At 45.9% G+C, this 12412-nt stretch overlaps 1 protein-coding gene across 1 annotated transcript in view; it reads right to left on the bottom strand.

Annotated features, from left to right (window-relative positions):
* Nucleotides 1-12412, bottom strand: part of LOC122640027 (probable inactive ATP-dependent zinc metalloprotease FTSHI 5, chloroplastic) — a 74782-nt gene that overhangs the window by 11297 nt on the left and 51073 nt on the right. The window contains exon 13 of the mRNA XM_043833122.1: nt 11381-11500. Within this exon, the coding sequence (XP_043689057.1) occupies nt 11381-11500 (120 nt within the window). The remainder of the gene's footprint in view (nt 1-11380; nt 11501-12412) is intronic.

Genomic DNA, 12412 nt, shown 5'->3' with positions numbered 1-12412 from the left:
GCCCACTGGTTTTGAGACCAAACGTGATCGTGATAAACCTACAGGCAAGGCTAATCACACTGAAAGTGTAACTACAGCCCCTACTACTGAACCGGTTTTCTCCCAGGAAGAATTTCAAGCTTTCTGGCATATGTTACAGACTTCCGTTGCCTCTACTACATCTACTACCAGTTATTCCACACCATCAGGTTCTCATTTTGCTCGTTCAGGTATTTCCTTTGCTGGTCATTGTGCATCGGTTGTCTCCACTCCATAGATCATCGACTCCGGTGCCATTGATCACATGACAGGTTCTTCTAGCCTTTTTCATACCTATTCCCCTACTTTCTGGAAGGGATAAAGTTAAAATAGCTGATGGGTCCCTCTCATCTATTTCCAGGAAAGGATCCATTAGTTGTTCCCCTTCTCTTACCTTGTCTTCTGTGTTGCATATTCCAAATTTCACTACTAACCTTCTATCTATTAGTAGTATTACAAAACATCTGAATTGTAAAGTGACTTTTTTTCCATCTCATTGTGTCTTTCAGGATCTAAACTCGGGGAAGATGATTGGATTGGGTAAGGTGCATGATGGATTGTACCTGCTTGATGGTGACCCTCTTGTTACACAGGCTTTACCTTCTCAGCTATGTTAGCCTGGATCATTCTCCTCTAAAATACACCGATGGCATTCTCGACTAGGACACCCCCCTTAGGAACTTTGTCACGTTTATTTCCAGCATTAATAAACAATTGTTTTTTTGTGAGCCTTGTGTCTTGGCCAAACAGACACGTTCAAACCATCCTATTTCTAATAAACGATCTTCTTCTTTATTTCAATTGGTTCATACTGATGTGTGGGGTCCTAGTCGAAAAGCTTCTCTCTCTGGTGATAGGTGGTATGTCACTTTTATAGATTGCTATTCCCGATTCATATAGGTCTACCTGATGCACACAAAAACTGAAGTTTTTTCCTGTTTCCAGCACTTTCACACGATGGTCCAGACCCAATTTAATGCCACTCTCAAAGTCTTGAGAAGTGACAATGGGACAGAGTATATGGAAGGTCAGTTCCAAAGATATCTTGCTGCCCATGGGATTTTACATCAGACCAACTGTGTTGATACTCTAGCCTAGAATGGTGTGGTTGAAAGGAAAAACCGCCATCTCTTGGAGGTGGCCAGAGCACTTATGTTTGCTCGACATGTTCCTTCTTTTTATTGGGGAGATGCTGTCCTCACTGCGGCCTATTTGATTAATAGGCTGCCCAGTCGGGTTCTTGATTCCAAGGCCCCTGTCGAGCTCTTACTTGGCTCTTCCTCTTTAATTGTTCCCCCTAGGGTGTTTGGCTGCGTTTGCTATGCCAGGGATACTAGGTCCCCTGGTAAACTTGAACCTCGTAGTCTCCTATGCATTTTTTTAGGGTACTCTGCCACCCAGAAAGGGTACAAGTGCTATTATCCTCCTGCCAGACGTACAGTGGTCAGTATGGATGTGGTTTTTCATGAGACTGTGTCTTATTATTTGTCCCCACCTCTTTAGAGGGAGAGTGTTAGTGAAGATGTGCTGACCATAGAACCTCCCCTACAGTCTGTTATAATGAGTCTGTCCCTATTCCTTCTACTCCTAGTCCTCCATCTGCTTCAGGGGGAGAGGTTCCCATATAGGAAGAGACCATCCCAGATGATGTCATTGACATTCCTACTCAACGGGAGCAGACTCCAGTCCAGACTCCAATCTAGAAAACCATTAGTGACTTTCAGAGGAGGATTAATGAATCTAATGTGCAGACTTATACAAGGAAACATAAGCAGCTTCAATCAACTATAGCACCAATACCCATCCAATTGTTGAACCTGGTTCCAGAACCTGCCTTTCTACCTGGTAATACTTCTTCTCCTGATTTACCTATTGCTATTCGCAAGGGTGTCAGGGCTTGCACTAAGCATCCTATATCCCATGTTGTTTCTTATGACTCCTTTTCTCCATCCTTTCGTGCTTTTGTTTCTTCTCTTTCTTCTGTTCGTATTCCTAACAATTGGTAGGAAGCTCTATCAGATGGAAAGTGGAAGACAGCAAGGATGGAAGAAATGGAAGCCCTGAAGAAAAAAAATAGCACATGGGAGCTTGTGATTTTTTCACCTGGGAAGAGAACTGCTGGATGTAAGTGGGTGTTTGTAGTGAAACAGAAGGTGGATGGCACTGTGGATAGGTATAAGGCACGACTCGTGGCAAAGGGTAACACCTAGACATACGGCAATGACTACCAGGAGACCTTTGCCCCTGTTGCAAAGCTGAATATTGTTTGGGTTTTGCTATCCTGTGCAGCCAATCTTGGATGGGAATTGCAACAGTTGGATGTGAAGAATGCTTTCCTCAACGAAGAGCTGGATGAGGAGGTGTATATGGACATTTCATCAGGGTTCTCTTGTGTAAATTGAAGCATGCACTTTATGGGCTGAAGCAGTCACCTCGAGCATGGTTTGGCCGGTTTCATAAGGCCATGATTTCTATGGGCTATAAGCAGAGTAATGCTGATCACACTCTCTTTATAAAGAGGGTTGGTGGAAAACTCACTGTTCTTATAGTCTATGTTGATGACATAGTGGTCACTGGTAATGATGGTGATGAGATCAGTCGGTTGAAGTCCTTTCTTGGCCAGGAGTTTGAGATTAAAGATCTAGGAAAGCTACAGTACTTTCTTGGGATTGAGGTTGCCAGATCTTCTAAAGGCATTTTTCTCTCCCAAAGGAAGTATGTCCTAGATTTATTGGCTGAAACTAGTTTGTTAGGATGTCACCCTTCAGATACTCCTATGGATGCTACTGTTCGTCTCAAGGAAAAAGAGGGTGAACCTGTTGATAAAGGCCTGTGCCAAAGATTTGTGGGGAAGTTGATTTATCTCTCACACACACGTCCGGATATTGCTGTTGCTGTGAGTACTGTGAGTCAGTTTATGCATGACCCCTATTCTTCTCATATGGAGGTTGTTCTTTGTATCCTTTACTACCTGAAGTCAGCTCCTAGAAAGGGCATTCTCTTGTCTTCTAATCGTCACCTACGGATAAAGGCGTATACTGATGCTGATTGGGCTGGTTCTACAGATCGCAAGTCTATCTCTGGGTATTGTTCTTTTGTAGGTGGCAATCTTGTCACTTGGCGTAGCAAGAAGCAGAATGTGGTTGCTTGTTCTAGTGCCGAAGCAGAATTTCGTGCTATGGCACAAGGCATTTGTGAGTTACTTTGGCTCAAAGGCTTGCTACAAGACCTTGGGGTTCCTATTCGTCTTCCTATGATGTTGTACTGTGACAACAAAGCTGCAATCAGTATTGCACATAACCCGGTACAGCATGATCGCACTAAGCATGTTAAAGTGGATAGGCATTTTATCAAGGAGAAATCGGAAGAAGGGCTGATTTGTGTTCCCTTTGTGAAGTCTGCTGATCAGCTTGTTGATATTTTCACCAAGGGATTATCCAGAAAACTGTTTCATCCTAATCTAGTCAAGTTGGGCATGATTGACATATTTGCTCCAACTTGAGGGGGAGTGTTGGATTATACGGGCCAGAATACCGAGGGGGGTATTCTGGACCATTTTTACTATTTTATTTTTATTTCTATTACGTGGGTTTAGTCCCACATTGCTCACATGTAATTCTGTCTTCTATTTTCAATAATATAAATACAAGCTTGGGGGTGATCATTAATCATCCAAGCATTCTCTCATATTCTGTTTTTTTTAACAATATAAATATAATATAATGGGTAAAATTACACGGACAGTAATAAATATAAACAGTACATAACTACCCGTAAAGGAGTTGGAGTCCCTTATGTCTGCCTTTGGAAAGGATCTGAATTGACTGGATTCTTTCACCGTATTAGCTGGGACACTGTTTGTCTTCCCAAGGATGAAGGAGGTCTTGGCTTGCGAAGAGGATTTTGGATTGGTGGGCCTGATAGATGGGATTGCGAGCTTAGGCTCCAATTTTGTCAGGAGGGTGAGTTTGACACCTGGTGAAACCATGGATCCTTCCATTGAGATCAGAAATTCTGGTTGAAACCTGACAAAATTTACTGAAATTTGGGGAGCTGAGGGAAATGTATATATCTCAAAGGAAATCTACATATTTCAAAATGAAACATCATCTGATGCTTATTTAAGCATAAACACACATCTAAAAGTAATTAGAGACAAAAGAAGTTAAGCAAGAGCCAACAGAAAGCTTAGAACAATGTAGAGAAACAGAGAAATGCAAAGCATTGTGTGAAAAGCACATTAGAACCCAAGACAAATGATTGCATTGTTATCAATTTTTTTTTGGTACCAACTTCCCATTTTCTTCCAGGAATTATCGGTTATTAATTCCCATTATTCAATGAAAAAAACAAATATTACACAAAGTTCAAGTAAAAGATAAACATGTAATTTTTTTATAAGTAATAAAAAAACATAATAGTCAATGACCAAGGTATAAGTATAACATAACGTACTTTACTTTTTTTTTGGTGAATAAAAAATATATTACCAAGCCCAGGAGGGGCGAGAGGAAAAGAGGGGGGGGATATACAAAGGGGAGAGAGGGGGGGAGGGGAAAGAAACAAGCCCTAAACCCAACTAAGGGGGGGAAGGGGACTTCAAAGGAGCACTATCTAATCCCCAGGAATCAACAATATGCCTGTTCCTTGGGGACTCCAAAAACCTCTTGTGAGGAAGAAACTAGAGTTTTGAGGAGACATCCGAAAAGATGGCTTTCCAAATCAAGTCAAAGGACCTAGAGTTGGAGGTCCATCTCATGAAGTTCCTCTCCATCTAGATGTGATAAAGGGCAGCACCAAACACAAGCTTGCCAATAGTGTCACAGATAGAGCCTCTGGAGAAAGTCATGACCAACCAGAGCCACTCTCTGGTAAAGGGGAGGGGTGTTCTGCTACGAAGCCAGATGGACGAGAGGGCTTTTTTCCAGATGGTAGAGGTGAAGGGGCAAGCAAAGAAAAGGTGGTCAATGTCTTCGGAACTACTCCAACAAAAGATGCAAGAGGAAGGGACATGGATTCTTCAGTGCAGGAGAAAAGCTTGGGTCGGGAGGCAAAGTTTAAGGGCTCTCCAGGCAAGGAAGCTACGGCGAGGGATGTGGCCTTTGAATCAGACAAGCTGATGCCAAATAGCGGTAGGGGTGTGAGGCCTTACAAAGTTCCAAGCGGATCTAAAGCTGAATAGACCATTTGAGGAGGGGAGCCAAATGACCTTGTCCACACGAGAAGAGGGGGGGGGGGGAGGGGGAAGGGAATGTCAAATCTGGGAGAGGATGGGAGGGAAGGGGGAGGGGGGGACCAAAAACCAAGGGAGATAATGGAGGAGAGGGGGGCAGACTTGGGGATGCCAAACAAGTAGATAGATCGAGCCCCAAAGGAATTATAGAGGATCCCTATGGGGTGCCAGGGGTCAAGCCAAAGGGAGATGGACGAGCCATCAGCAATAGAAGAGGAAGTAGCTCTGAGAGGTAAGGGGCGGAGGGAGAGGAACTTGCGCCAGACCCAAGAGCAGTTCGAAGGTGTGGGGACAGTCCAGATGGAGTCAGATTTGAGAAGATGGGAGTAAACCCATTGAACCCAAATGGAGTCCTATTTGGAAGAGATCTTCCAAATGAGCTTCAGAATACCCGCAATATTGGAGTCGCGAATATGGCGGATGCCAAGCCCGCCTTCAGATTTGGGAAGGCAGATAGTTTTCCAGCTGATTGGGTGGAGGAATTTGGAGGTTTCCTTCCCTTTCCAAAGGAAGGCAGAAGAGGGTTTCTATAGCCTTGATGGTGGCTTTAGGGAGACCGAAGATGCCAGACTAGTAGATGTAAGAAGATTGGAGGACCGATCTGATGCATTCGAGCCTGCCCACATGGGAAAGAAGCTTGCCTTTCCAGAGCTGTAACCGCTTGCGGATGATATCAAGCATGGGAGTGTAGTGATGGCTGGAGAGCCTAGCGGGGATGAGGGGAGGCCAAGGTATTTCACTGGAAGGGAGCCTACAGAAAAACCCGTAAGACGAAGGAGGGTGTCTCTGTCAAGATCATAGACACCAGAGAGAAAGAGCTTGGATTTGAGAAGGTTGATGCGGAGGCCAGAGAGACTCTTGAAAAGGTGGAGGGAGGACATGATAGCCAAAATGGAGGAGGGAGAGGCTTTGGAGAAAATCATAAGATCATTAGCAAAGGCAAGGTGGGTGAGATTTAGCTGCTTGCATTTGGGGATAGGGGAGATGAGGTGGAGGTCAGATTCGGCTTGAATGCTCCTAGAGAGGACTTCCATGGCCAGAGAGAAGAGGAAAGGGGAGAGGGGGCAGCCTTGGCGAATCCCAACTTTGGAGTTGAAAAAGCCAGCAGGGGAGCCATTCACAATGACAGAATAAGAGGGGGAGGAAATACAAGCAAAAATCCAACGGATGAAAGCGGGGGGGAAGCCCATTTGAGATAACACATCACAGATGAAGTCCCACCTGAGGGAGTCAAAAGCTTTGTGAAGGTCAATCTTCATAAGAGCAGCGGGCGAGTGGGATTTTTTGTCAAATCCACGCACAACTTCAGAGCAAAGAATGATGTTATCCGCAATGCTTCTGCCAGAGATGAAGGCAGATTGATTGGGGCGACCAAGGAAGGGATGACAAGCTGGATTCTGTTAGCCAGGATCTTCGCAATGAACTTGTAGAGGAGATTGCAAAGAGAGATAGGTCTGAAATCAGACAAAGAGGAGGCTCCATCTTTCTTAGGGATGAGGCAAAGAAAAGTCTGATTGACCTAAACAAGCTGGTTAGGGCTGAAGAAGAAGCTGCGAACAGCTTTAATGAGGTCCTCTTTAATATGGTCCCAACAGCTAAGGAAAAACCCCATACTAAAGCCATCGGGGCCAGGGGTCTTGTTGGATTTGTGGGATAGGATGGCTTTAGTAATCTCATCATCAGAAGGGATGGCTAGGAGGGAGCTAGCCAAAGAAGAGGGGACAAATTTGTTGATGAGGTGAGGGGGAAGGGGGGAGGAGGGGGGAAGGGAGGGGTTGAAGAGGGAGGAGAAATAAGAGACAGCTGCAGACTTGATATCCCTGAGCAATGAGCAAGGTGATGGACTTGGAGCTTAACCTTGCTTTGAGAGAACGGTGGAAGAAAGCGGTGTTAGAGTCACCAAGCTCCAACCACTTAATGCGAGATTTCTGGCAGAGAAAGCTTTCTTCATTGAGGAGAACTCCTTGGAAAGCTTTCTCTCTTCCTCAGCCAACAAAGGGTTGAGCGGATCCGATTGGAGGCGAGATTGCACGCTGGCAAGATCGAACCTGCAGGCAGAGATACTAGAGGAGATATTGCCAAAGGTGGAGGAGTTCTAAGATTTGAGGGCTGCTTTGGTGAGGCGGAGCTTTTTGGCGAAGGCAATGAGAGGAAGGGAGGGGCAGAAGACGGGAGAGCTCCAGGATTTGAGAATGGTTGGGAGGTAAAGATGGTCAGAAGTCCACATGTCAAAGAATTTGAAAGGCTTTGGCCCGAAGGAAGAATATTGCTGAATAAGGAGGTGGCAAGGGCTGTGGTCAGAAAGACTCTAGGTAAGGAAGTTGGCAAGGGAGTGGGGGAAGGAGGTGAGCCAAGCTTCATTAATAAGGAACCGGTCGAGCTTGCATGCAATCCTATCAATTCCCCCTCTACAGTTGTGCCAAGTAAGGGGGCAGCCTGACCACCAAAGATCGTCAATGCCAATATCTTCGATGCAATCATTAAACGCATTAACGGATTGGGAGTCAAGGGTGCAGCCACCAAATTTCTCAGATTGGAATCTGACAACGTTGAAATCACCACCCACTCCCCAAGGAAGGGATCCAGTCCCGGCTTTGAGGAGAGCAAGATCGTCCCAAAGAGGGGAACGGTCGGCAGGCCGGTTAAAGGCATAGACAATAGTAAGGTAGAAGGCAAGGGAGGAGTTAGGAATAGAAAGAAGGAGATGAATGAATTGGGGGGAGGAGTGAGATAGGGAGGTGTGGAGTTTGGAGGGGTCCCAAAGGATCCAAATCCTCCTATTCGGGGAATGGGAGTAGTTGGAGATGAAGGACCAAGAAGGGGCAATAGAGGCCGCAATGTGAGAAGCGTTCTTAGGGAGACGCGGGTTTCCAAGAGAGCGCAAAAAGAAGAATGGGAGGACTTAATAAGGGCTCAAATATCATGGTGCTTGTCTAGGGAATTGAGTCCCCTGACATTCCAGATGAGACCCGCAGACATGGAGAACTAGAAGGTGAAGGGCAACGAGGTCCTGGGGGGGACACTCCTGTATCTCCTACGGCAGTAGTGCAAGGTAGGACAAAAGTGGGCAATAAGAGTAGAGGGAAGAGGCTTAGGGGGGGAGGGGAGATCTGACAATTCCCGAGGGAGGGGGGAGGGGAGGCTCAGTGGACAAGGAGCGGTGGGCAACAATGAGGTCCGAGGGAGGTTGAGAGAGGTTGGTGGTGGTGGTATGGTTGAGTGAAGTGGTTCAACAAAGGATGGAGGTGTGTCGGGTAAAGCCGTAAAGGAGGTGGGTCGGGTAATGGAGGAGTTGTTTGACGGGTCAAGATTGTGGGTGTAGTTGTGGTATAGGTGAGGTGGCGGGGGTAAAATGGGAAGATTGTAGGTGAAAAAGGATGGGGTGGCCTTGGGAAGGGGTTGGGCTCGGTTAGAAGACTGGGGTGGTTGGTTGACAGAGGAGGGGCCAGGTGTAGAAGAGGTAGGTAAAAGAGGTGGGGTCAGGCGGTTAGGGGGGATCCCGAGGCGAGAAGGGTTAGGTAAGAGAGGTGGGAGGTTGGACTGTTGTGAGGTTAAAAGGGGGGAAACAAGAAAAGGGGTATCGTCCATCGAGCCTCGTGCAGAGGGAGTGCTGCGAGCAAGCCGAGAATGATCCATGGCTGGATCTGTGACATCGGAGGCCTGAGATGGCAGGGCCCTAATGATCGAAGCATCCAAGCATGGAGAGGATCTGTCAGGAGCGTCAGTAGCTAAAACGGTGAAAGTCTCTCTTTGGCAAGGAGAAACAAGCTGCTAGGGGTTTCTGCCAAAAGTCGTTGCAATCTCCTGGGAATCAGATGAACCAATTAGAGCAAAAGGAAGGTCCAAAGACGAGGAGCCTTGTTGGATTAGGCTGCAAGAACCAAGGAGCGAGATCTCGCTTAGGTTAGCAGTGCTGCAGGTTGTCATTGCTTCAGCGTCGCGAGTTGTTAGCAGAGTATCTGGGCCCGAAGTCAAAGGATCTTCCCGGCGAGGCGGAGAACCAGAAGGTGGAGTGTCGCGGCGGCGGCGTCTACGACGGTTGCGCACCCTCACCCTATCCCTGCTGGGAGTTCTGGAGAAGCCAATCGGCCGAGGAGGAGCAGGGTGGTTCACCGAGCCAGGGGGCGACCAGTAGAGAAGGGCCAACAGTCAAGGGGCCTGGTGGTTCCATCGGTAGAGTTGCTGGAGTCGATGATGGAACCGAGTGAGTAGTCAGAGAAGTTGAAGTCGTCGAGGGAGCCAGATCATCTTCAGGTGCAACGAAGGGAGCTTTGCTAGAGCAGTCTTTGGAGTTGTGGCCAAAGACCTTACAATGGATGCAGTGGGGGGGGGGGGAGGAGCCAATCGTACTTAACTGGTTGTTCAAAAGAGAACCCATCTTCTTCCACAATGGTGATGGAGGAAGGAGGATGGTGGTTTGCAGAGATATCAATGCACAGCCTAGCAAACGAGAGCCTGTCCAAGCACCTGGTGCCAGCATCAGAGTAGAGGGGATGACCCAAGACAGAACCGATTCTGCTAAGGCAATCATGCCTCCAATACTAGAGAGGAAGACCAGGTAGGGCGATCCACAAGGGAATGGAGCTGAGGTCGACCTTGTGGAGCTGGATGTAGGGATTCCATTGGTGGAGGAAGATGGGCTTGGTACCGACAAGCCAGGGTGCTTCGTCCAGGGCTCGAGCTTTTGCCTCCTCAGAAAAGAACTTGAAGATGAAGACACCATTGTCGAGAAGGTAGGTGTCCAAGGAGCCTTGAGCTTTCCACTGTTTGTTTAGGGAGGTTTTGACAATGTTGAAGGATGGACGTGAGCCCAGGAAATGTCCAACAAGGCATGACTGCCATTTTGAAATTTCAGGGGACAGAAGATTGTTGAGACAAAGAGCAAAGGGGGAGCCATTTTCAGATGAAGAAGGCTTAACGTAGTGAAGTGCAAGACCAGAGCTCGATGTTGGAGGAGGATGGGAGATGAGAGAGGCCCAGGATTTTGGGCCCGCAGGGTGGGTGGGAGCAAAGGTGTTGGTGGAGGGGGGGGGGTGGTGCCGGGAGAGCAGGGAATGGTGGTGCAGGGAATGGTGGTGGGGGGAATGGTGGTGGTGGAGGGGGGGTGCCGGGAGAGCAGGGGATGGTGGTGGCAGATGAGGAGGAGGCGGGGATGTTTGGGGTACAGGTGGAGGTGGTGGAGGGGATGGGGGCCGGAGGAGGGGAAGGGAGGGGGAGGAGGTCATGCTGGTCGGCTGATTCACTAATCCACTCTACTTTACTTTATTATATAACAGGAAAGTCTAACTTAACAATGCAATTTAAAACCAAAACACCTCACAGTATAGAGGTCCACCCTCTTCAACACTGGGAATGCCACCCTGGCAAACACGCCATAAGAACACATGGGAGGTGCTTATCCTCTTTGCCTCTATGCCTACATCTCCTCATTCCTTCACAATGGAGCGGTGTTATGGTACCAAAGCAACAAGGATATCCATCACAATGCTCAAATGAGACAAAAAGAAACCAGTGCTATTGTGCTTGGGCTCAAATAACATTTAAGAGTTGTGTTCACAGGTTCAGTCATAGATATTGTATATTTAAGTTTTATGAGTGGTGTTTACAGGTCCTGAAGCAAGCAGGTCAAGGTACTCATTCAACCATAGTTGTCACGGCGTCTAGGCAACCTTATGTGTTGGAGGAGGGGAAAAAAATCAAGGTGACACCAGCAAAGCGCCTAGGAGCCATCCTTGGGCGCCTTTCCAGCAAAGGGCGCCTAGATGCTTAGGCAATGCCTTGACAAATATACATTCAACTAAAAGGACCAATTTCCTCAAGTGACAATTATTCCTGGTCATTTCATAGGTTGGCTGATCTTGCATTCCTCGCATGGGAACATCCACAAATCAACAAAAGAACATCCAATATTGGTATATGAAGTTTTCTTTCCCCAGCAACAGAAATTCGAAATGATAATCCTAGGATAATATTGTCAAATAGAAAATGACCGACTACCGATGAGAAGGCATAAGAATGGTTGACCGCACAAGATACCACTACATGAACAAGGGTTATAATCTTTAATATTCTACCAACTTGAAGAAAAGATTGAGTGATAACAAACAAAATAAAGAAAAATTGACTAACCTCCCAAGAAAGAGGCTCAAGCCATATATTATCAACAACATCAAAGTTTGGTAGAAGAAGAGCAATGAGACCTCGACCAGCAGCCCATACAGCATGTGGGAACTTTGTCTCTCTTGTCCACTATCCAAATCACAAGCTCCAGTTATTTACAACTCTTAAAATGAAAAGAACAATGACTCAACGAATATGTTAGCTGTAAGCAAAAAATTTAACACCAATTACAGTATTCCAGATTCTCAGTATATGAGAGAGGTTTTACTTGTCACTCTTTCTTTCTAAACTATACAGATTGACAAAGAACTCACTTCTAAAGAAGTGTCTGAGAAGAACTTTCAATCATATTTATTTTTATTGACAAAGGAAATAACAAATATTTTTTTGTTCTTCTGTAACAAATCTGACAAAAAAAACTAAATGCAGTACATATGATCAAGAAACAAATTTAACTTATGCATTAGATATGATCAAAGTACTTCAAGATGTCATGCCATGCCAAAATCCGACGGAAAAAGGTAAGGAATATAAATTTAAACAGCTGATTGCTTTGAATCCCAATATGGCAAGATATAAAGGACAAATAAGCTTAATTTTATCTAGCCTACTATGCTCACTACTAAAGGAAGTGCCAGTGACAGATACAATGTGTCTCAACTCTCAAATGCACTAAAATGCACCTTTTAATAATAATTCTTCATCAGTATTCATCCCAATGCCATGTTAAGTGCCAAAGTAAACTGATGAAAATGGACCTACTTACATTTATCCTAATTATTCTACAATACCATTGATAGAAAGGTAATCACTCTTGATCAAATCAATTGCGAAGGCTGCATTTGGATAGCTGCTGGAAGTAATTTTTTGGCTTCAAGAAGTAAATATTTCAGTAGTGTATGCATGTGGATTTTGGAAGCCAAAAGTCGCCTCCAGAAGCTCATCCAAGCTCCCCTCCCCACCTCCTCTCTCCCATTGTCTAATTGATTAGAATTTAGTCCATATCAAAATATACTAGCAATCATGTGAGACATACCTGCA

The sequence above is a fragment of the Telopea speciosissima genome, chromosome 9 (genome assembly GCF_018873765.1).
Source record: "Telopea speciosissima isolate NSW1024214 ecotype Mountain lineage chromosome 9, Tspe_v1, whole genome shotgun sequence".
Classification (NCBI taxonomy): domain Eukaryota; kingdom Viridiplantae; phylum Streptophyta; class Magnoliopsida; order Proteales; family Proteaceae; genus Telopea; species Telopea speciosissima.
The sequence above is the reverse complement of the archived record's forward strand: the minus strand, read 5'-3'. Positions and strand labels throughout refer to the sequence as shown.